At 41.8% G+C, this 24,998-nt stretch overlaps 1 protein-coding gene across 6 annotated transcripts in view; it reads left to right on the top strand.

The window, feature by feature from the left end:
- Positions 1 to 24,998, top strand: part of Clnk (cytokine dependent hematopoietic cell linker) — a 241,106-nt gene that overhangs the window by 67,691 nt on the left and 148,417 nt on the right. For all 6 annotated transcript variants that reach the window (XM_076546189.1, XM_076546190.1, XM_076546192.1 and 3 more), the window contains one exon: positions 14,198 to 14,250. In XM_076546189.1, the coding sequence (XP_076402304.1) occupies positions 14,198 to 14,250 (53 nt within the window). The remainder of the gene's footprint in view (positions 1 to 14,197; positions 14,251 to 24,998) is intronic.

Genomic DNA, 24,998 nt, shown 5'->3' with positions numbered 1-24,998 from the left:
AAGGTGGAGATGCTGGTTTAAGAAGATAAATATGACTAGAATTTATTGATACTTATTTTATGGTCTTTATGGGTGTCACTTAGCTAAGCCTCTATCTAAATTGTAGCACAGGCCCACTCCCTCTGAAATGGTGTCCTTTGATTTCAGGGCTCAGACAAACTATAGGGAATGGTCATTTGAACACCAGGAAGACAATGGTGGCTCTGGCTAATTGGAGCCACTGCATAGAATCCTTTAGAAACCCTCCCAGAGGCCTCACATAAAATGCACCCCAGAGAGGCATGGAGGCAGGGTGCATTGATTTAACTCAGGCTCCAGCCAGCCATGCTTCCTGCACTAACTCACTTAACTCCCCCACCCAGTCTTGAGCCTTAGGGATCTTGTTTCCTGGTTCACAGATGGAAGCTTATGTGGTCCAAGGAGCATGGTCAATGCTGTTCATACAGCAAGGAATTCAGTAGAGAGAATTCAAACTTAAACTGATTTTCATCCAAGTGGCTTTAATGGAAAGTGAGTGGTCTGTCTGTAGCTTTGTGGACTGTGTCCTTGAATCCATTCCCAGAGTCTTCTCTGAGCCCAGATGTCTTCATGATGATACTTCTGTTCCTCCCTCCCCAAAGATGCCCTCTCAGATGACTTCGTGAACAAGGCCATTGTAAAGCCAAGGGCTATCACTTTCAGTTCCATCTGGTCAGCTGTGGCCTAAAAATTGGGGGAACCCGTTTCTGGTTTGCTTTAATGGAATCTGGTGTTGCCTATGCAACAACTGTAGAATTTGATGCTGAGTGAGTGGCTCAAGGTCTTAACTCTGCCACTCTGCCAGTTTTACACTATGTTCATCTCTGATCCTCAAATCTTGAATTCTTAGATTCTCTCTCTCTCTCTCTCTCTCTCTCTCTCTCTCTCTCTGTCTCTCTCTCTCTCTCTCTCGTGTGTGTGTGTGTGTGTGTGTATGTGTGAGCAGGTCATGGCATGTATGTGGAGGTTAGAAGACAAACGAGCATTTCGGTCATCATTTTCCAACTTTGTTTGGGGCAGCGTCTTGGTTGTTTGTTGCTGCCATGCATTGTTAGCTGTCCCAGAAGTTTTAGGAGATTCTCTCATCTCTGGTCTCCCCCTACAAGTACTAGGATTATAGTTATTCACTGCTTCTGAATTCTGGGGATTTGAACAAAGGCCCATGTACTTCCATGGCAATCGCTTTCAGCTATTGACCCATCTCTCCAGTCCAATTCTTCATTTTTATAATGGGGCAACATCAGCAAAGACCCAGATTAACAATTATTTAGTCTTGACATTATTCATATTAAGTGAAATACTGCACATATTTGACACTTTGTGCATACTCATAATTATTAATATTCAATAAACATTTCCTTTTTTCTCTTCCACTCCCTTTCCTGATACCAAATCAGATCCAACTCCATTCATAAACATTCCACAACTGCCATGGAATTTATTAATGTGTATCAATGTACAAATATTTCATTAAAAAAAACTCATCAGAGAATAATAATATACCAAAGTTCTATAACCTGGTATGGAACCTTTGAGTACCTGTGTTCTTGTTTCATGATCTTAACAAATGAATGAAATATGAAGGGTGAATATTACAACAGCAAAAGATGCTAGAACTGAAATCTCAAGAAGTTTATTTGGGTGAACAGCAAGGTAAACTGGAAATAGAAAGGACTCTGAGATTCCCACCCCCAAACTGGGCATGACTCTAGCTTGTGTTTATATGCCTTTGGGCAAATGGATTAGCCTCTCTGATCTTCACTTATATGCTACTGGTGGTTTGTCATTCTAACACTTGGTGGGTTCCTATGAAGTTGAGAGCAAACTTAGCCATGGTGTCTGACAAAGAAGAGAATAACTCCCAGCAAGTGCGTTAATGGCAGCCACACTGTATCATGCCCAAGTTCAAAGACAGGATAACAGAGTGTGAACTGGAAATATTCTGTTCAGAATATTGCTACATACATAAAAGTCACATCCTTCACCACATCAACTGCCAAGTTCTATCAGGGGCAGAATTCTGCCAATGTTCACTCAGCCAGGCCCACCATCCCAGCAAGAGAGACAATACGTATCCAAGGGATTAAATTATCAGAGAGATGGTATAGTACAGTCTGGCTTCCACCTTACAAGACCGCCAAGAATGACCTTGAACTTCTGACTTACCTTCCCAGTGCTGAGATTTTAGGCAAGAGCCACACACCCGGTTTTCTGTGGTACTAGAGATCAAACCCAGGGACTTCTGCATGCAAAGCAAGTACTCTTCCAAACAGCCAAATCCCCAGCCCTGCCTTGTCCTGTCTTCCAATTATCAGCAATTTAGACAGCTGTGTGAGGGTATGTTGTACCTCAGACAATGACCACTCCCTAGTCCTCATGTTTTATTGGGTGTATTTATCTTACTTCATTCAAGAAAACACCATGGGTCTGACATGTTCCATGTACTGTCCACTTCATACATGAGTCAGAGATAATACCCAGGTCTACCCAAGTTCCAAGCTTCTGTCTTGTACCTAGTACTGAGGCCCCACTGGCTGCATCCAGGGCCATAGTCATTCATAACTTAAGCATTTATTTAACTTTTAACTAAAAACTGATAACAAAATATAGTTTTTGTATACTTATTCAGTAAAAAAGCAACACTGTGATTCGTGAATACAATGTGGATGGGCTAAGGAGGTGGCTTAGTTTGTGTTTGCCACACAAGTGTGAGAAACAGATCTCCAGCACCCAAGTAACAGCTGGAGACAAGCCAGATGTGGCAGAGCATGTATGAAATCCCAGTGTTGGAGAGGCAGAGACAACAGGATCCCCGGGGCTTGTTGGCTACTAATCTTCCTGAATCTAATGAGCTCCTGAGTCAGTGAGAGACCGGATCCCAAAACATAAAGTGAAGAGCAACTGGGGATGACATATAAAATCAGCTTCTGACGCCTGCATGCACACAGAAAGAAAGAGAGAGAGAGAACACTTAATATAAAACAATGTTGAATAATTAAAATCACCCCTAGTCCTTGCTTTTGTGGCTAGAGCAGTTGACACTCCCTCTGTTGGTGACTGTGAAACACACAGCACATTAGTTACCATATCCATGGTGCTACATATATATCTCTAAGAAAAAACCTCTCCCTCCCCATCTATTGAGGTGATGGGCCCTTATCATTACTTTCTGTGAAACTAAACAATGGCTTTTGGAATTCCCAGATATAGGATCCAAGAGGATGTTCAGCAGGTAAAGGTGCTTACCTTCAAACCTAAAGACCTGAGTTCGATCCCTGGTAACCACATGGTGAAATCAGAGAACTATATTCACATATACAAACATACATAAAAAATTTTTATTATAATGAACTCTTAGGCCTGGCAGTTGTAGTGCACACCTTAAATCTCAGCACTCTGGAGGCTGAGGCAGGTAGGTCTCTGTGATCTGGAGGCCAGCCTGGACTACAGAGTGAGTTCTAGGACAGCAAAACTGTTACACAGAGAAACCCTATTTCAAGAAAGGAAAAAAAAAAACAGCCATTAGATGTAGGCCACTGGTATTTGCAAAGTATACGTTTTAAATGTTATTGGTAATAATCAAAATTTTGCTTTCCAAATGCCTGAACACAAGAAATGGTAATTCACTGTGTATGGATTTCAATACCATTTGCTTGTGGTTTGTCTACATTCTCTGATGAACTTATTTTCAGATGAAGTTAAGCTAGCTCCTAGCCCATCGCCATCTCTGAGAGGGTGAACCACCATAGACACCCTAGTGATTGGCATCTTTTCATCAGCTCTGATTGCCAGAGACTCCCTTCCCCCAGGACTAGGACACTCGGCACTGATGGAGCTCAAGCCAGCACACCACTCTGGCACTGTGGCTTGTACGGCCACCTGGGATGTTCACATATGCTGAGTTGTAGTTTGGGATTGGTAGAGTGTTTATTCCCAGAAGCTGTCCTTACAGGAAACCATGTTACTGCTCAGAAGTCACAGGTAGGCACAGCATCAAAACTGCCATTGCAAGAGGGGGTTTGCTGAGCTATTGATGGAATGATGCCCTAACAGGCACTGGGAGCCATCTGTCCCACAACAATTAGCAGATGCTTAGAGACCACAGGTGTTAAAGGTCCTCCTCACTTACAAACAGGACCTGGATCTCCTGATGAACTCCATCTCTGAGCACTCCGCATAGAACATCTTTCCGTTCCCCCTCCTCCAGCTCGTTCTCTATTTCTGTCTCCAATTCCCTCTCCACTACCCACCCACCTTTGGGGAAAGTGATGCCTGGATTTCAATCCAGACTCTTACTTCTCAGGAGTAAGATTTTAGGCTTGTTATTTAACCTCTCAAGACCTAAATTTGTCCTTTATATGATGGATTTGTTGTGCCTACCTTTTGGTTTTGTGGTGAAAAACAAAATGTAATATTTAAAAATTCATTCTGATGCCCAGTAATTATTAACACAAAGGGATTATTTAAATTATTATTAATGGGTATTGCTATTACCTGATTTATTTTATATCTAGATCAGTGTTTCTCAATCTATGAGTCATGACCCCGTTGGGGGTGGAATGATCCTTTCACAGGGCTCACCTAAAACAATCAGGAAACACAGATATTTACCTTAAAATTCATAATAATAACAAAATTACAGTTATGAAGTAGTAATGAAAATAATTTTATGGTTGGGGTCACCACAAGATGAGGAACTGTATTAAGGGTCAAAGCATCAGGAAGGTTGAGAGCCACAGCCCTAGACAATCCTTTGTTTCTCTTGTTCAGAATTTTTACCTAAAGAAATTCTATAGACTTCAATGGAGCCCAAGCCTCTGCACGGCACTATTTTAAGGTAATTTCTATAAAAAGCTAATCTCATCACATTCATATTTATTTTTATCATTCATCTGTCAAAGATGTGGTGGTGTCTTAAAATTCCTCAGAAGTACTGACCCTTTTGAAAATTTTTAAACTGGGTGTACAGCATATGATTTCCTTTAGAATTTTTTCCTTGCTAGCATCAAGGAACATCAGAATCCTTGTCTCATTGATACAAAGATGTGAGTCAATATTTATTATCCACTATCCTAACACAACAATCTAAAGTCTACTCACAGGGCTGGAGGGGTAGCTCAGTAGCTAAGAATACTTTCTATGAAGGCATAAGGACCCGAGTTTGGATCCCAGCACCAGTGTAAAAGAAAAAAAAATGGCTGAGCTTGGGCCTGAACCCTCACACTGTGGAGTTGGAGATAGAAGGATCACTGGGACTTTCAGGCTGATAGCATAGCTCCGGGTTCATTGAAGACCCTGTCTCCAGGGAACAAAATAGAGTGTGACAGAGCAAGATATTCAACATCTTCCTCTGGCATTTGCATACATACATGAACAAATGCCAGAGAAAGGCAGGATGGGGACTACTCTTCCTTGGTTTTCAGAATAACCCCATTAGCCAAGAAGGACAAGCGCTTGTGTCCCATTTTTCATATTAGGGAAACAGACTTAAGTTGCACAATTCAGCATCCCTGAGTTCGGAGATTTTCCTACATCTTGTTAGGTAGGTGAACCTGAATAAAAGAAGGGATAAAAAAAATAGTTAATCATGCTTCAGGAAGTTGAATTCCAAAGCTGGGTTTCAAATGTGCTTCAAGTCACAGATGAAGGGCTGAGCTCATCGGCGCTCACACTGTGCAGTTTGTATACAAGGCAGATATGGTTCCAGAGGGCTCTCACTGAAAAGGAAAATGACAGAATTGCTCGGTATTGCAAAATCTGGGTCATTTGGATTGCTGCCATACAATGGAATCTTACTTAAATAGAATGTCTTATATGCATTTCTGGTATGCAGCAAATGGCACTGTTATTGTCGTCTATTATTATTATTGTAAGTTGCATATTCCTAGTCCATTACTGATTAAATTACCTGAACTTTTGTGCTTCTTCTTTGGATTTTAAGCTTTTTGCAAACGTCTTCCAGATTTTTCTTGTGAAACAATGATGCAGAAGAACAACTAGCAGACAGCAGGTGCTTAATAAATGACTTTGACAAAATGGCAGGACGTTCATCTTTGATGGTTAGCTATCACTGAGGGAAGCGTCTCCTTTCCAAGCCCTGCCTGAAAATTATGGCATACAAACAGTAATCCTTGCATCTTAGTTTCTCTTCTTTTCCAAAAAAAAAATTGCCTTTAGTATCACCAAGTGAAACAATTAATTAATTAGTTAATAGAAAAATAAGTCATGGTTGGAGAGATTCCCAATTAATGTAGACCTAGCAGTTTCACCTCCAGTTGGTAGGATTCTGGCACCATTTATGAGGCCCTAATGAAAATGGGGTGAGATAAGATAAATCTTCAAACAAAAATAAGGAAGAATTTCATTAAGATGTAGGTAGACTGTAGCAAGTATACTATGCAAGAATCCACCAAGAGAATGAAAATGATAGGCATATGATTGATAGTTGACTGATTGATAGATAATAGAGATAGATGGGAGACAGATACACAGATGATAGATAACAAATAGATGATAAGACAGGCAGATAGATAGATGATAGATAGTACATAGATAGATGATAAAGAGAAATTGATTGATAGATGATAGATGATTGATAGGTAGATAGAAGATAGATGATAGATACATACACAGATGATAGATAGATAGATAGATAGATAGATAGATAGATAGATAGATAGATAGATAGATAGATAGATAGATGATAAAGAGAGATTGATAACTACATGCATACATAGATAATAGATACATACATACATACATGCATGCATGCATACATACACAGATAGATAATAGAGAGAGATGGTAGATAAATAGATGTATTTGTGTACTTGCTACCGCTTAGTTATTTAAGTAAAAAACTTAAATAATATAAACAAACAGAAGTTTGATGAGAATAGGAGGAAAAGAAAAACTGAAAAGAAGGAATGACAGAAAAAAGAATCATAATACAAATTAAGTGAATGAAAAAAGGAGAAAACAAAGAGTGAGCTTGCTACACAATAAAGAGGAAGATGTGGTCACTGCTGTAGGGATTGTTCCTACTGAATCAGACCACAGAAAAGAAAATGGAAATGGCTCTTGAAATCAAGATGCCCTAAGAGTGATAAATTCCAAACCAATTGCAGATTGCATCCATGTGTTAGAGGCCTCCTCAAAATCTTTCGAAAAGAACAAATAGATGCCCTCTCATGCTTCCCTGAGATGCTTGAGGGCAGTGACTTGTTATCAAGACAGTTGCAAAATCATTTTTAAAAATATTCTCATGCTTAATAGCAGAAAAACTAGGAAAAAAAGAATTCTCCTAGATTTCTCAAAACAATTCATAATAATAATCCATTTGACTTTCAATACCTCCACTCATTAGAAATTCAATCAAATGAGATGTTATATTTAATTAAATTTAGCTGATTGCCCTGGCCAGGGTTAGAATTAGAAACCCAATCAGCAATCATTCTCCTCTGAATATGAGCATCTCTAAATTGTGAATTCCTAATTTTTTGATATGAAAATAGAAGAAAATTACACAGAATTCTGAATTGTGGGCAAATTAATAAGTGTCTGCATCTGAGAAATCCTAGTTTCAATATGTTTACTTGAAGTTGCATGTATGAGTCTCTCCCTCTCCCCGCTTCCTTTCTCTCTATCTTTGTCTCCCCCACTCCAACTCAGTCATTCTCTCCCCTCTTATTTCAAATATACATGTACTGCTTCTCCCTCAACCCCATCTTCCTGTGCTGGGTATGGCTGTGGAGAGGTGTCAGACGTCTCTTATAGGTATTTCACACAGACCTTATGTTACCGCCTTGACCCAGTTTGGGATGTGCAGCTTTCCAGCCGGTGCTCACATTGTCTCAGCAACTTGAGGTTTGCTTTTGGCTATTTCCTATATCTGATCAGGTACATTGTCATTAGAATGATGTTTCTTAAACTTTCAAAGAAGCAGAGGTTTGTATTTTTATAAACTTTATCTTCTGGGAATAAATGAGAAATATTTGAAAGCAAAAAAAAATTATGTACTGTAAAGCATGTTTTCCCTTCATGAAATATTAATTTTTACCAGGGAAAGTATAGGAGAGCTGTCTGTGATAAAATGCATCTCTCGAGCTGCTTGGCAGCACTGGCACATTCCCAAAGGACAGCAAGAATTCTCAAGGATGACAAGGAAATGCGATTTTGTTGGACTACATATTTTCAATTGTTTAAACTGCTTATGGTACCATAAGGGTATTAATTATTTCTGGATTAAGACCCACATCAAAATCCCATCCACTTATACAGCAAGTCTTTGCTTCCTAACCCATTCTTTGGGACACCAGGCAGGCTTTAAGTTCAGAAACAGACATCCTGATGTTAATACACAGCTCTACAGCATGTCCTGGAAATCTTAAACATGCTTCTAGAATAAAACTGACTAATGGCTGATACCCATCAAATTCCTTGTGTTTCTAAAGTTCCAACCCACAAAGTAACTATGTAATGAGATATAATCACAGAGACCATCATATCTCAAACTGTAAGATTGGCTGGCCTAACTGATCATAGAGACAGAATTCTCTTTGCTCCCAGAACTGAGCATCTCTTTGCCATGACCTTTATCCTGCCTTGAGGGCAAGTAAGTGACCCCCTTTCCCTTAAATCCCTTCCTTTTCCTCATTTAACCTTGCTTCTATTTTTATATATGCATGCATAATATATTATATACATATGTATGTATACATAATGTGCTGATTAGCTTTTGTCAGCTTGACACAAACTAGAGTCACCTGAAAAGGGGGAACCCCAGCTGAGGAATTGTCTCCATCAAATTGGCCTCTAGGCATGTCTGTGGGGCATTTTCTTGATTGACGTTTGATGTGAGAGAACCCAGGCCTCCGGACAGGTGGTCCTGGGTGGTATAAAAAAGCAAGCTGAGCAAGCCATGTAGCTCAAGCCTCCTCCAGGGCCTCTGCTTCATTCAGTTCCTACCTCCAGGTTCCTGCCTTGAGTCCTTGCCTTGACTTCTCTCAGTGATAAACTATAACCTGTAACCAAATAAACCGTTCCCTCCCCAAGTTTGTTTGGGGCCAGGTTTTAAAAAAGGTGAAGTAGGACAATATTTTGTTCCACACTGTTGCTTTTGCTCTGAATTGCATGGGCTATTTGAAGTCTTCTGTGCTTGTGTATGAATTTCAGAATTGTCTTTCCATTTATCCAGCTATAATTGGAATTGATAGAGAGTACATGGAAGCTGTCGGTCATATTTGGTAATATGCCATTTTCACAATATTAATTCTTCTGATCTATGAGCATGGGAGCTTCTAGTGTCTTCAGTTTCCTTCTTCAGTATTTAAAATCTTCATCAGAAGACCTTTCACTTCTGTGGTTAGGTTTATTTCTAAGTAATTTTTAATCTATTCTAGATGGAACAGTTTTCCTGGTTTCTTTCTCAAACATGTTTGAACTTGTATTTGGGAAAGCTACTAAATTTTTTGTTGGCTTGTAACCTGTTTATCAGTTCTGGGTTTTCTGGTGGGGTCGTCAGGGTGTCATAAGAACAGGATGATGTGATCTACAAATAATCATAATTCCACTTCTTCCTTTCCCATCTGTATCTTTTGTTTGTTTTTTTCTACCTTATTGTTATGCTAAAATTTCAAGTGCTGTATGAGTAAGGATAGAAAGAGTGGACACTTTGTTCTAATTCCTCAATTTAGGTGTCAGAAACATGTATTGGAGGGAAGAAAGCTAATGGGACTCTACTACTGAAAATAAAATCATAGATTTCTAATCCAAAGTAAATGATGATCAGATCCTGGCTCTACTGTACAGGCTTTAGACTTTCAGATATGTCCAACCTACCAGCCCCTGGGGCCACATGTGGCTATGAATATATCCCAAGCAAAATCATGAAATTAAAACATTTTGAATTTGTGTGGCTTTATTTTCTGTTCTTCTCTTTCATTTTTATTAGTTCTTTGAAAGTTTCATACAATGTATTTTGATCATATTCCCTCTCTCCAAATTGCTCTTATGTCCACTCCCCTTTACTATCCACTTAACTTGGTGTCCTGATTTAGTCCAATGTGTGCTGTTCATATACTCTTGGGTGTGTGGATCATCCACTGAAGCGTGGTCAACCTACCCATTAGAGTATCTGGGATAGTCTGCAGCCATACCATCTGAGCATCCAGAGCTCATCTAAAATATCTGGGGGCATTTAGACTACCGTCATTCATAAGACTGCTGCTCAGAACAACCCAAGTGGACTTTTCAGGGCACGTTACATTTTACAGCCCAGGTAGATCCAAAGGGCTGACAGAGAACCTGTGGTTATAGAACCAGTGTCTATGAGCATGGGGTATACACTCCACATTTCTGGAGACTCAAACCTGGAAGCAATACAATGCATTTCATTCATCTTCAGGTTCAAACGCTTGGTGCTTTGCACATCTGTTAGTTTTTAGCTTTGCCCCCCTTTCCACTCTGTTCTGGTTCATTTATTTTAGGTGAGTTCTCCTGTCTTTTTTTTTTTTTTTTTTTTTTGTCTTGGATCTGTGCTCAGAGAAAAGCCAACTGCAGTAGCAACTCTGATCTTTTAATGACAGACCCAGTGTGAGCTTCAATAAAGAACACGTGGGCAATCACTTCTGTCACGGCCATCACCTGTCAACTTCATAAACACCCTAAGTAATCACTAGTGTACTGCCACCATGTCACAGAAAAACAAATAAAGGCGCAAAACAAGCCAATAGCTGCCCCAAAGCACAGCCAAAGTGTCAGGACCAAATGGGTTTCAAATACCAGGTATGTGTGTACCCTGCAAAACCAGATACTAACACATGTGAATGTCAGTTTGTCTTTGTATCGAATAAAGATGATTACGCGAATTCAGTGAGTCACTGTGACATAAGATGTGAATAGCATCAGTCTGTTCGGTTATCGTTGCAAAAATACATGTCTTTTCTACTCTGTATTATCTTCATAAAACTGGCAGACATGCAATTCTAACTGAACCCCTTACCACATCCTTTAAAAAAAGGAAATCTGATAAGAGCATTGTGTTCTCAGAAAAGCACAGGACAGTCTGGGTGGAGCAGAGAGCTGTGGCCTTGTCATGAGGCTGCCTTGCCGAGGTCCTGCTGCTTGGGTGACTCAGGCTCCGCTGACTCGCTCAGAGCCTAAATTTTAATTTTTACAGTGCCAAAAGAGTTTGGCTCACTTAAAAATAAATACTTTAAAACATTGCACAATATACAGCTCACATATCTCAAAAAAATCACTAATAGAATAACATAAACTTTCCCTAATATTTTAAAATACAAATGAGACAGATCAAAAAAAGTATAAAGGTTTACATAGAGGCAGCCAAGATTCCGTTCAGCCTCCCTGCTGTCCTCTGTGGTAGCTGTTCCGCAGAGACCTCTGCAATTTTGTTCCACAAGAAGCTCCATTGGAGAAGACAATAAAATGCAAGAAATATAATAACATACCTCTAACATTTGAAAGCCATTCTTGTCATCAAATTTGGATGGATTATAGTTTTTAAGGGAACTGTTTTGTGGAATCTTTGAGCTAAAAGAGACTTTTTGGCCCAATTTCTTACTCCAGATGAAGAAAATGAGACCAAACAAGCTCTCGTGCTCTGCGCAGAGCTTCACTGCAGATGGCAGAGTCATGACTGGTCAACTTCCCACCTTACCGATGTGAGGAAGCCTTGGGAAGAAGTGGCCTGTGTCTCAGGGCTGTATCTACCTAAGACCTGGCTAAGAGCCAGGCATACATGGAATCCTCTGCAGAAAACATGATTCTTCTTTAGTACCACCAAATATATACAAAGGAACAAAGTGACTGTATAAGAAAGTCCTTTTATGCTTCAGGGTAGACCATTTTTCCTATTTAACCATAATCATATAACTTACATTCATTAGATATTAATATCTTAAATTGATATTAATAAGCCCACATGCCAAAATATAACATAACAAAATATTACATGATAACATATAAAATATATCATGATGTTGATGTTGATATAGCTTGCTAACCTTATTACATCAATAGTGTTACATCCATACTTCATTGTATTTTATAGTTTGTAAGACAACTTCATGTGCATTAGTTTTACACTTAACTTCATGGTGTAAAACCACAATACTGATGCCACCACTTCTAAGTGACAAGAGGCTAAGTTCTCCACCAAGACCTCGTATCTAGATGGTCACAGCTCTTACTCTTTCCTTGGCCTGGGACTTACAAATTGTTTGTCTCACTGATATGGTTTGAATCCTCTTCACCTCCATGGAGGAGATGACTTCTAGAGGGGATCATGAACAAGACACACTGCCCTGTTCAAAGAGCCACAAGTGAACAGGAGCCCAATAACAGCTCTTTCCTTGCTGTCGGTGACAGACCTGAGGCATGAGAGGTCAGGTGTGGCATGAAGCAATACACAGGTGTCAGAGGACCCGAGCCCAGTTCAAGTTCCTCTATAACTTTTCTGCAGCTACGGCTCCATGATCACATAGATCAAACATGAATCCCACCTTCGGAGATGAACTGTTCTTGCCATTCTTAATGTGTGATCTCCTCAAGTTCTTCTCCATGCAGTGCCAATATGAACTCTGTGGTGGCCTACCTGTCTATGCAAAACCCATATGGCACTCTATGAAATCTAAGGCCTGTGTACCTTGGCCTGGAGAATACCTTCTGATCTCTGAGCCTGGAAGAACCAGACTTCTTTGGCAAGTTTTGGATGTAGCTCCAGCTTCAGCTACCGTGTGAAGAGCCGTCTCCTTCCTTATGGTACAGTTGGTACCTGTTGTGCTCTGTCTTGGATGTGTCTATCTTTACAATGCACTTTTGACCACCATCATCTACATACAAGGGTGAAGAAACTGCAATAGCTTTAGAAGCCTCTTGCAGGCAGGAGTTGGGTCTCACTGGGTACAGCATTTACACAGAGCCTTCAGTCCACAGTGGTTGGATACGTGGAGGGTTAAATAGATGGGCAGAGGGACAGCAGAGCCAATTTAAGGTGTATGAGACTTGGTTATGTGCAATGTGATAACACATTTGGAACCAGAATTTCTGAAGTGGGCCCTTATTGTAGACAGGTATACATGGGCAAGGGAATTCAACCTCTGCGGGCTTAATTTTCAAACTATGAAATCCCCCTTCTGCCCTGTCCCACTTCCCTGGAGCCCCAGGGGTCTGATAGGCATGTATCTTACCAATAGTTCCTCACTCCTGGATTCTTCTTGACGTTAGACAATGGATGACAGCAGCAGATGGTCCAGAGTAGGAGGACCATGAGATGGCTATTTCCATCCCACCCTCTGCTGCTCCCTCCTGAAGCTGCCTCAGTTGAAACCATCAGTCACTCCTCCACTCAGTCTCTGAATCCCAATCACCACTCCCTCCCTTCACCCTTTCAGGTACAATGACAGCACCCCCTTTCTACCACCCCCAGGCACCCCACCATCTTTTGTGTCCCACCTGCTCACAGCTTCCAAAGGATCACATTACACTATTCTCAAATTATCTACTACGAGGATTCTGTTTCCTGATGGACCTCCAGAAACTACAGTGAACTATCCGTTATAACTCTCAGAGTCTTTGAACAAATTAAACCTGGTCATTGATGTAAAGCACTTACTGTATGTGCCCAGATTCTCTGCTGCTAATTTATATGGTAAATGGAGCTAATGACCGCTCCGCTGAGGGTGAATACTGGGCTCAAATAAAATGTGGTGGCTGATGCAAAGTGGTGTACAAATGAAACTTCCAGTAAATATTTTATGGAAAAGTCCCAGGGAAATGAAAAGCATCCTTCCTCCAGCCTGCTTTGGCAAGCCCGTGGACTGCTCGGAGCAGGGCCCATAGAGCCTGCGCTAACGCTTCCTAGGTGCCCAGGGGAAGCACACAATTGCACGCAAGGGAAAACCAGACTCAGTGCGTGTTTGCTCAGCTCCCCAGGGCAGATGGGATGAATGCTGACAGAAGGAGGACAGCAGGTCGGGGGAGGGGGAGCCCCCTCCCCCACCCTGGGCCAGAAATAAACCAATTTTTGACCTACATTGATTTGCTTCCTCTAGGCCAGCACCTGCGTCAAATCCTCCTAAGAAGCAGTGGTAGCATGTTCAAGAGAACTAAACGTGATGCATAAGGTCCAGTAACGAGTTTGTTTTTGTCTCCACAGGCTGAGTTGAAGATTCCTCTCATTTGCCAGATGCCAAGGACAATGAACAACCAGTAAGTACCAGACAGCACTTACTTCAACTTCTATTTCTCCAGCAGTGGATCTCAGCCTTCCTAATGCTGTGACCCTTTAACACAGTTCCTCATGTTGTGGTGACCCCCGACCATAAAATTATTTCATTGTTAATGCATAACTGTAATTTTGCTACTGTTATGAATATCTGATATACCACCTTGAAAGGGTCTGGAACCACAGGTTAAGAACTGCTGTTCTAGAGGAAACAGGAACCACCAGATGGATGACGCCTCAATAGTGCCGCCAAACCCCACTGGGAAGGGGACTTCCTGAGAGACGGGGTTGCTGTGTGCTTGGGTGTCCAGTAGCAGCATTTCTGTGCACAGGCCACTTGTTCTGGCCTAGCATGGGTGTGCAGCTAGAACAGGACGAAGAAGTCCAGGATTGAGACACTGGCCACTCATGCAGAAGTAACAAGAGTCACCTGCAGTCACTGTGTGATGGGTACAAATAAAAGCCCAGTGATTCTCATGGATAAAACCCATCTTTCTCTGTAAACAAAGCAGGAATAAGTGATGTGATTGGTTTAGGATACCAACTATGTATAGAAAAAAAAAATCATGGCTCATGTCTGTGAATATAGGAAATAAGTAGGAGGAATTCTTAAGGAATTTTATAATGCAAAAATAACACCTCCGATGGGAGAAAATTGATGTGCTATGATATTTAATTTGGGCTGTCAATTGGGTTGGACTAAGAAAAGCAAAGGCATTAGTGAAGCGAGCCTTTGGCCATGTCTGTGATGCAGTCTCTAGAGACAGCTGGATCCTGAGGGCTCCAGCCTAATGAATGGATCAATCCCTTGATGGATCCATAAATACGATGGGTAGTACTGGGAGGTGGTAAAAACTAGGAGGTGGGGGCTACGCAGAGGAAGTGGGTCCCTGAGGGAGTGTCTCTACTGGCATCTTCCTACATTTTCTCTCTGTTCCTAACCACCAAGGTGTGGAGTCTGACGTGCCATGCCTTATCCACCTTGATGACCCGGCATATGTGAAGCCATGAACAGAGTGGATTTTTCTTCTCTTTAACTGTTTCCGCCAAATATGTTGTCACAGTGCTGTGGGAAGTGATGAATGTAGGAACTAACTCTGAACTCCGTTCACTCCGCTATTTATTGACCTTATCTGCTTTGTGAATTGGTTACACTCGGCTCTGGTGCGAACTGAGAAGTGGGTTGATGGCACAGAGAGAATGTGCTAACTAACGTCAGCTGTGTCTTTCAGTCCTTGCCCTATCACTTCACAGCTGTGTGATCTTGGGGGTGTTACTTAACTCGGTGGATGGCTAAGAAATTCCAGAGCCTTCTAGAAAAGGCAGAATATGACTTAGAAGGGAAAGAACAATTTGGTTCTCAGTGGCTGAGTGCCTGGAGGAGCTCTTGGGTGGCACACAGAAATGGAAAACGGTTTTATTTGGCAAATGGGTGCTGGGTTATAGCGCAGGGAGTGGGGGGTAGCTGTAAACCAAGAGAAAAGCTCTGGTAACGTGAGCACCCACATACTTCCGTGGGGGTCAGCATTGGGCAGCCTAACCTCTAGCCCACAAGATGAGGGAACTGTCTCTCCATCCTGGACCCCTATTCTCACTGCAGAGGAACAAGTGGGGAACTCCCTGAAACACAGTCCCCTGATGGGCTTTTTCCTGGACCACAGTTCAGTTCAGAGCATCTCTGCTATCTTTCTTCTCTGTGAGTGCAGCAGCCGCATCCTCATTGCATCCTGAGTTTCTCTGAACTTTGGTGTCAAGAGTGTAACAGTGGAAGTCCAGTCTGCCCCAGTGAGAACAGGAAGGCTGAGGAAGGAAGGTAGGGCTGCTGCCAGCTGAACCATCTGTGGCTTCACTAAAGGGGACGAGTTCTCCGACCCTAAACTATGATCTGGGATAAATATAGCCAAGTGCAGTTTTGTGTATTGCATGGACTTCAGAGGTTTGTTTTGAAGGGATAAACCACACAGCAGGTGCCCAAGGGCTGTCATAACAAACTGCCCCGATCAGACAACAGAAATCTATTCTTCCATAGTTCTGAAGGGCACAAGTTCAAAGAGAGATGTTGGCAGAGTGGAGCTGGATCTGCAAGCCCTAATGGCGGGTCCTCTCTGTGTCCCCTAGCTTCTGTGGACCCCCATTATTCCTTGTCTTGGAATTGCATTGCTCTGATCTCATCTTTTACTCTTTTTTATTTTAATTTATTACCTACCAACCACAGGTCTCCCACTCTTCCCTCCTCCCACCTCCAGCCTTGATCTGCTTAAGGGGCCCCCTGGCAGTAGGATCAGGATCCATTCCTGGTGCATGAGCTGGCTTTTTGGAGCCCACTACCTGTGGTGGGACACCTTGCACAGCCTTGATGCAGGGAGAGGGGCTTGGACCTGCCTCTACTGAATGAACCAGGCTCTGCTGACTCCCCATGGGAGGCCTTACCTTATCAGAGGAGGGAATGTGTGGCCAAGCTCCAGGAGTCCAGTCAAAGAGAGAGAAAAGGGATTCTATAAGAAAGGGGCATCAAGATCATGAATGGGAAACCTACAGAGACATCCAAACCAAGCTAGTGGGAACCCATGAACTTTAGACCAACAGCTGTGGAGCCTCCACAGGACTGGACTAGTTAGGCCCTCTGCACAAGCGAGACAGTTGTGTAGCTTGATCTCATCCTATTCTTATGCCATTCTCCTCCTCTCCTGCTTGTCTCAAATCTCCCTCACATTTGCTATTTAATTTATGATTTACCTGGATTAATCCAAAATTATTTCATATCAAAATCTTCAGTGACATCTACAAGGACCCTTTCTCCAGATAAGGGCACACTCAGAAGTGTGTATGAGAATGTGTTTCAGAATCTCTTGCCAACCCATGTTATAGCAGGCTTTATTCTCAGACCCATGTTCCTTTTTGGGAACAATGTAGAATTTCTTTGGCCATTCCTGGGAAATTCGTTGTAAGTGCCCATCTAACTGGTAACTGAGATTCTCTCCCCTTGATCTCTGATTCCACCCTGTGATGATGCCTTCTCTATTGAGAGAGGTACCAGGCTTTCATTTGGGCCACCAACCAGCTCCCAAATCATAACACAGAGACTCAGTTATGAATGTCCGGCTTTACCTTAGCTATTCTTTTAATCTGTTTCACTTCATCTAAGTTTTGCCTCATGAATTTTTACCCTTCTTTCTTTCTGTATATTTTACCTTCCTGCTGTCTCCATGTCTGGCTGACAGTTGCTTGGCTTCTTATTAGACCAATCAGGTGCTTTAGGCAGGCAAGCTGAAACAGCAACACATTTTTACATAATTAAACACAGATCCTTACATTGTCAAACAAATGCAGCATAAGCAAATGTAGCACACCTTTACACAGTTAAAGTAATATTCCACAGCATGAACAAATGTAACACATCTTTACATATTTAAATATTCCATAACAGAGAGGAGAGTTCATCTCTCTCAAGTAGGATTTTAATTGTTTGGTTTTGGTTGGAGGCCTATCATCTTGGCAATGGCTTTTTAAAAATACTTTCTAAAGTGTATCTTAATGGTTTCTACTTTAAAGTACCCTGGATATAAAGCTGTCTATAGCTAGCTACATGAGAGGATACTGCCACAGCTTCATATGCACTGGTTTTCTGCTCTGGGGATTAGTTCATCTGGAGCCACCCATTTACCCATTTGCCTGTCCTACACCTCAACAGTAGGAACCTGCTTTGCCAGGTCCTCAGAATCCAAAGGATATGGGTCCTCATCAATGCAAATTTGTCTTTGCTCTGCCTTCTTCAGTACTCTCAGATCAGCTAGTTCATGTCGAATTGCTGCAGGTCAGTCATGAGACAAAAAGAGAACACTAAAAGAACACCAGAGAGAGAGAGAGAGAGAGAGAGAGAGAGAGAGAGAGAGAGAGAGAGAGAGAGAGAGAGAGAGAGGATGAGAAAATGCATACAGTAGCATTACATAAATGAAAGCTGCTAAAATGTCTCTGTTGTTCTGTTGTGCTCTGTGCTGTTCTCCCCACCCGGGGTTTCCTGACCAACTGTTTAGGGTTTCCTAACCAGTGTTTCCTGATGTGTAGGATTCTGTCACGCTAACCACAGACTGTGTCAGTATTATCATCACCCTGGAGCCTAGAAGAAATACGGGATCCAGGCACAAGCCAAGTATCCTGAATGAGAATCTGGGTTTTTACAGACTACAGAAGGGCTGTGCTAGGCTGCAGTTCCAAGCCCCATTTCCTCTGGCGTCCTGGAGAAGTAACTGTAGCGGTCACCAAGGTGTAGCCAGAGGATGCAGCCACACATCTGAGGGAATGCAGTTTGAAACTGCAGAACCCTGTGCCCCACACAGAGATCTGTGCTGTGCTTGCCTGTGGCTCCCCCCACCTCCCCGAGGGACGGGGAACCCCATGCTTAATCATTAACCTGGTTAACTCCAGATGGCAGATTCTAAAAACAATCCCCACGTCCTTCTGCAGGCCAAAGAAATCAGATCACCAATGTGTGTTTGGACTCATGATGCCTCAACCTGAAATTCTTTACAAGTCTGTAACTGAATTCTAAATGACCTTTGAGGCTGGGACCTAATTCCTCACACTCTGTGTTGGGTTGCTACAAGAAAATGCCTCAGCTGGGTAACTCATAAACAACAGAAACATGCTGGTCACAGTTCTGCACCCTGGAAAGTCCCAGTACAAGGTGCAGGCAAGTTTGCTCTCCAGTGAGGATCTGCTTCCTCTCTCATAGCTGGCATCTCTTTGCTGTGTTCTTACGTGGGAAACAGGACAGGAAGAGTGTTCTGGGGTCTCTCTTGTGGAGGCATAAATGCTACTCAGGAGCTCCGCCACTGTGACCTGATGATTTCCCCAAAGTCCCATCCTTTACCACTATCACCTTGAAGATTAGGTTTTTAACCTGTGGATTTGGAGGAACACAGTTAAATCATTAGGGGACTTCTCAGTAGACACTTTTATAGTGAATGAATAAATGAATAAATGAATGAATGAATACAAATGAATGGGTGATAGAGAAGTAGGCACTATTCACATAGACACGGGTAAATATGTTCACCTTCCTGCATATTGCACAGCTACATACACTCACACATTTCACATAGGTGCAGATATATGCCACACAGGTATCTGCCACATCTTTCTATACAGTTCCATGAGTCGATTCAAAGCATCTGTTCACCATGATTTATGCCAGGCACTAGACACATCACTTACGAAGTTCAAGAAGGTTAGTGCTCATCTTCTAAGAGCATTCTCCAAGTGTTAAACAAATCATGTTGGCATTGTGGAGAGAATGATGGAAAAAAAAGAACTCTACAGGAACTAGAAAGTCCAGATGTCATGATTCTAAAGGGCTTCTGAAGTTAGCAAGGTGTTTTGTGTTGACTTTCTGTGCACTGCCCGGATGGCTTCCCTGGAAATCCATTCAACTACATGAAGCCTCCCTTGCTCCTTGCAGCACAGTAGTGCTTTCTGGGGTGAGTACATAGGCCTGCTTGATGCCCTGTAACACATCAGAGCTGTGGAAAGGAGACCTGAGGTTTGATGTCTAGTGTCCCTTCATCCTTGTGGACAGGCCTCAGAACCTTGATGCTGTGGCTCACCGTGTCTTCTTTCCAGGCCCTTTCCAATATGCTATGCCCTGGCTGGGACCCTCTGGAGACTCCAGCAGAGGACATGATCGTGCATCCCAGACAGGGGCATGCTGGAAGTACAAGCATCCCCTGTGCCCACAATGAAACATGCTAAGAGATACAAAAATAAACGGGGTTTGTTCGTTACTAAAATTCTTCCTAGTGTTGATGGAAATTTAAGAAAAATATCCAAAATAAAATAAGAAATGAAAAATCGCCAATATCCTTGCTCCCAGACTCAACCACTACTCTGCTGCTGATTTCTGAAGTCAATTTTATAAGTCTATGTAGAATATTTTTAAATGTTAGTACACTTTTAAAACCCTGTGTTTCCAGTAACCTGCTCAAAAATTCTGTTTTTAGTATGAGCATTGTGCCATAGGATTAAACTTTCTTCCAAATCATGCTGGTGTTAACACTGCTACTCAAATCAGTCTGCTGATCCCTTCTTTACATTTTCAAAGTCGGAGGGCTTAAACATACTGACAGACATTTTGTAGCTAATTTCTCAGCAAAGTCTGTCCTGAAAACCCCACTTTGTGGCTCTATCTATGTATCTCACTGCAGAATAACCAGGAGTTTCTCTAGATATCAATGAGCACATTGAGAGAACACTGCACATGGGCCATATGGTTCTTTCACTCCTAATATTCTGAATCCCAAGCCCCAAGGACCCTGGTAAAAGATGGTGAGCCTACATTTTCAGTGTGTTGTTTTATGTAGCCCTTGGTGTTGCGTAGGTAAGGGGCTAGCTACAGAGTCTTATGAGGCAGGTCTATTACCAGGATTAAGTTCGACTCTGGGAATATCAGAATGGGCTGGTGGAGGTTGCCCACCTGTCAGGTTTCTGTGTCTGCCATATGCAGCACAATCCCTCTCTGCAGTCTGTGGTTCCATGGGAACACAGGCACAAGCCATTTGATAACTTAGTGTTTCTTTCCTTGCACGAGGGACTGTAACTGTTGCTGGAGGGCTTCTCTCCAGGTTCCCCAAGCCCCACAGTCCCACAATCCACGTATAAAATAATCACTCAGACGCTTATATCACTTATAAACTGTATGGCCGTAGCAGGCTTCTTGCTAACTGTTCTTATATCTTAAATTAACCCATTTTTATAAATCTATACCTTGCCACGTGGCTGGTGGCTTACCAGTGTCTACACATGCTGCTTCTCTTGGCGGTGGCTCCAGTGTCTCTCCCCTCAGCCTTCTGCTTCCCAGAATTCTCCTCTCTCCTTGTCCCACCTACTTCCTGCCTGGCCACCTATTTCCTGCCTGGTCACTGGCCATCAGTGTTTTATTTATATAGAACGATATCCACAGCACTTCCCCTTTTCTTCTTTTTTTTTTTAAAAAGGAAGGTTTTAACTTTAACATGGTAAAATTACATATAACAAAACAATTATCAAGCAAGAATTGCAGTTACAATATTAAAGAAGATGTCCTATCTATCTTATATTTGTGAGTTTAAGGTTTTATATCTAACTTATCTTTTATCATAATTGAGGAAATTACAACTATCTAGTCTTCAACCATATCCAAGACCTGAGAAGGAACATAATGGTACCTGAGAAATGGTAGATGGATGCAAGCAACTTTCGGGAATCTTGCAAAGGTAGACCAAGACAGCTGGCAGCCTGGACAGTCACCTAATGTTTCTCAGCATTATTGGTGCATTTAAATTGGCTACAGGCCTAGAGTATCTGACAGACCATTTTTAGAAGCAGGAATTCTGAGAGACCATCTTACCCTGTCTTGGCAGAGTACAGTGGTCACTTTCCTTGTGTCCTGCTTGTCCAGAAAAGACAGCATTATATTTGTACTGTCAGCCATCAAGGCAAGGGCAGTTCTTTGCCCAGTAGGCCATTTTGTGCCAAAAAGACAAACTTCCAAATGGAAATGTCTTAGAAGCCCAACATTCTCTCGGGATCAATTGGTGCAGCCAGGAGCAATTGTGTCTCACGTCAACAGAATTTTAAGTTATTTAAATGCCATATTCTCTAGGTCTATGAAGTGTTTGAAGATTACCTATTTATCTGAAATATATCTATGTATACCTAGAAGACTTAACTAACATGGCTACAGATATGATTATCATAGATGACTAAGTATTAATCTATTATTTAATTATCCATTACAATTTTAAATGAGTTACATAAACATAATACCTCAAACAAGAATAGAAATATATATATATACAGTATAAAAAAATTAACTTCAAGTTTGTATCAATAAACTAAAATTTATACCAATGTAAAACATTTTAAACATAAACTAAAATCTTTACCAATGTAAAACATTTTAAGCAAGTTGTTCTTTAAAAGTAGGTTCATTAATCTACCCTTTTATCTTATCATCTCCATATTCTCCTATATATCTATATCATATCCCCTTTTCTTTTTTAGAAAGAGATCACACTTATAATCAACCTGTTTTAAATAAAAATATTGGTTTTTCTCTGTCCCACACCAGAGGGCTCTTCTGATTTGGGACACAAGAATCTCTTAACCATTTTTTTTTTAAAGCAATATGTCTGGGTTTAGAGGGGGAGTGAGCCAATTCCACCTCTAAAGCCAGCTTGGTATATTTGGGAATTTGGGCGTAGCATCTCTTACTACTTCCTGCTGGAGGGGGGCGCTGTATCTTATGGGGACGCAAAGAAAATTTTAGGCCTATGGGGTAGTCCGTGAGCGTGTATTGTGTGAACCAGTTGCCTTGAAACCGCTCTGGATGTTGGATCATCTGGGCCATAGTGTCATCGGAGACCTTTCAGGGGGTCTTGGCTGGTGAAACCTGATGTATCTTACTCTGGAACAAATCCATAGCCTCTGGCTTTCTGTGGAAACAAAAGCAGAACCTCTTTTCCAAAGCAACATATCCTTAAATCCAAATTTTGAAGTCAAGGTACCTTTAAAATATACATTTTGGCATAACTCAACAGCTTTTATAATCAAATATTTTTCTTCAGTTATGAATATCAAAGAGAACATAATCCAGATTCTCTGTGTGATAGCCATCTTTATGTGGCTTATGTTTTATATTACCTTGAGCCTATTGATTTAAACTGTACCATTCTAAGACTGAAAAGGCGCTGTGGCTGCTGGCTCCGCCCACTTCAGCTTCCCAACATGGCAGTGGTACGTTTTCCGCCAGCTCTGGGAGTCATCAAGTCTCAGAAATAGTGGGTCTAAGCTTTTATCAAAGCAGCGTGTAGCCCGGAAACTTTTTTTTTTTTTTTTTTAAATACTAGTAAAGACTAAATCTACCACACAGCGTAATGTGCCGCTGGCAGACGCCTCATTTCCGCCAAACTGCGAGTCAAACGCACACGCCAGAAACCCGCCAGTGTTCAAACCTGCATTTTGCGGCGTCTAGCTGCCTGTATGAGACAAGAAGCAGGAACCTGTTTTTGGCTCTGTTTAGAATTGGTTATTCAATATTCTCAGGTTTAAGGTGGAAACTCGAGCCGTTGGGTGCCATTTGTTGCTGGAGGGCTTCTCTCCAGGTTCCCCAAGCCCCACAGTCCCACAATCCACGTATAAAATAATCACTCAGACGCTTATATCACTTATAAACTGTATGGCCGTGGCAGGCTTCTTGCTAACTGTTCTTATATCTTAAATTAACCCATTTTTATAAATCTATACCTTGCCACGTGGCTGGTGGCTTACCAGTGTCTACACATGCTGCTTCTCTTGGCGGTGGCTTCAGTGTCTCTCCCCTCAGCCTTCTGCTTCCCAGAATTCTCCTCTCTCCTTGTCCCACCTACTTCCTGCCTGGCCACCTATTTCCTGCCTGGTCACTGGCCATCAGTGTTTTATTTATATAGAACGATATCCACAGCAGTAACTTTAACATTTGCTTGTTTTGGAAAGTTTGCATGGCAAATTCACAAGACAATACAATAGAAATTCTAAAGAGAGAGGAGTCTGAGGCACGGAATGGGAGTGTCACACATGGCTTTCAGCACTCAGCAACATCTCTGTGAGACGCAATCAAAATTCAATTCAAATATTCTCGGTGTAAAGAGCTCACAGCCTTCTAAGATGGCTAGATAGGGAGCATCATGAAAATTCCTGCCTTTTGATATGGACATAGACAACCCCACGTTTGTGTAATTAGTCATAGTCCCCTAGGAATTTTGCTAAGTAAAATGATACCCCCCCCCATAATTTTCTCACTTCATTAGGTGTCTAACCATGAGGATGAAAGGCCAAAAAGAATTATTGGTCATCCCTGCAAGCCAGGAACTCTGCTCATCATTCATTCACTCCAGGATCCAGGTCATTCACTCTGGATGTTCATCATTCAAACACCCTTCCCATGTTACCATATAAGATTCCCATTATGGTGATAATGTTTCCAAATTCAGAGTCCTCTGCTAAAGCCATATACATCTGACTCTGAACTCCATATGTGGTAGTTTCAGTGAGATTGGTCCCCAAGGGCTTATGTATGTGAATAGTTGGCTGGAAGGTGGTGGAACTGCTTGGCCTTGTTGGAGGATGTGTGTCACCAGGGGGTGGGCTTTAAGGTTTCAAAAGCACATACCGTTTTCAGTTAGCAATCTCTGTCTCATGCTTGTGGGTGAGATGTAAGCTCTCAGTAGCTCCAGCACCATGCCTGCCTACCTGCTGCCATGCTTCCCACTATGGTAGTCAAAGACTCTGCCCCTCTGGAATTGTGAGCCTCAAATTAAACTCTTTCTTTTATAAGTTTCCTCAGGCATGGTGTTTTATCATGGCAACTGAAAAGTAGCTAAGACCCCATAACCATGTACCATATTAAACTGTTTTCAATGATTCCCTGCAATGATTAAGAACAAATTCTTCATGTATTTCTCATCAGAGACAGATCACCAAACTGAATGACTGTTTTGCTTATTAGAGGAATACGTTCTTTTAAAAACCTTGTGTGATAAAATTCACTCAACCCCAAATGGAGATGTTATAAACTCTTCTATAGAAGCTCATCACAGTGTCTGGCACCCAGGAAATGTTCAATAGATAGTTCCCTCTTCTGTGGGAATGATAAAATGAAACTCCATGTAAACTCCAGATCATTATTTTTCTTCATAACATGTGTGAACAACCACTGTGT

The sequence above is a fragment of the Peromyscus maniculatus genome, chromosome 10 (assembly GCF_049852395.1).
Source record: "Peromyscus maniculatus bairdii isolate BWxNUB_F1_BW_parent chromosome 10, HU_Pman_BW_mat_3.1, whole genome shotgun sequence".
NCBI classification, from domain to species: domain Eukaryota; kingdom Metazoa; phylum Chordata; class Mammalia; order Rodentia; family Cricetidae; genus Peromyscus; species Peromyscus maniculatus.
Note: the sequence above shows the minus strand (reverse complement) of the source record. Positions and strands in the feature narration are given on the sequence as shown.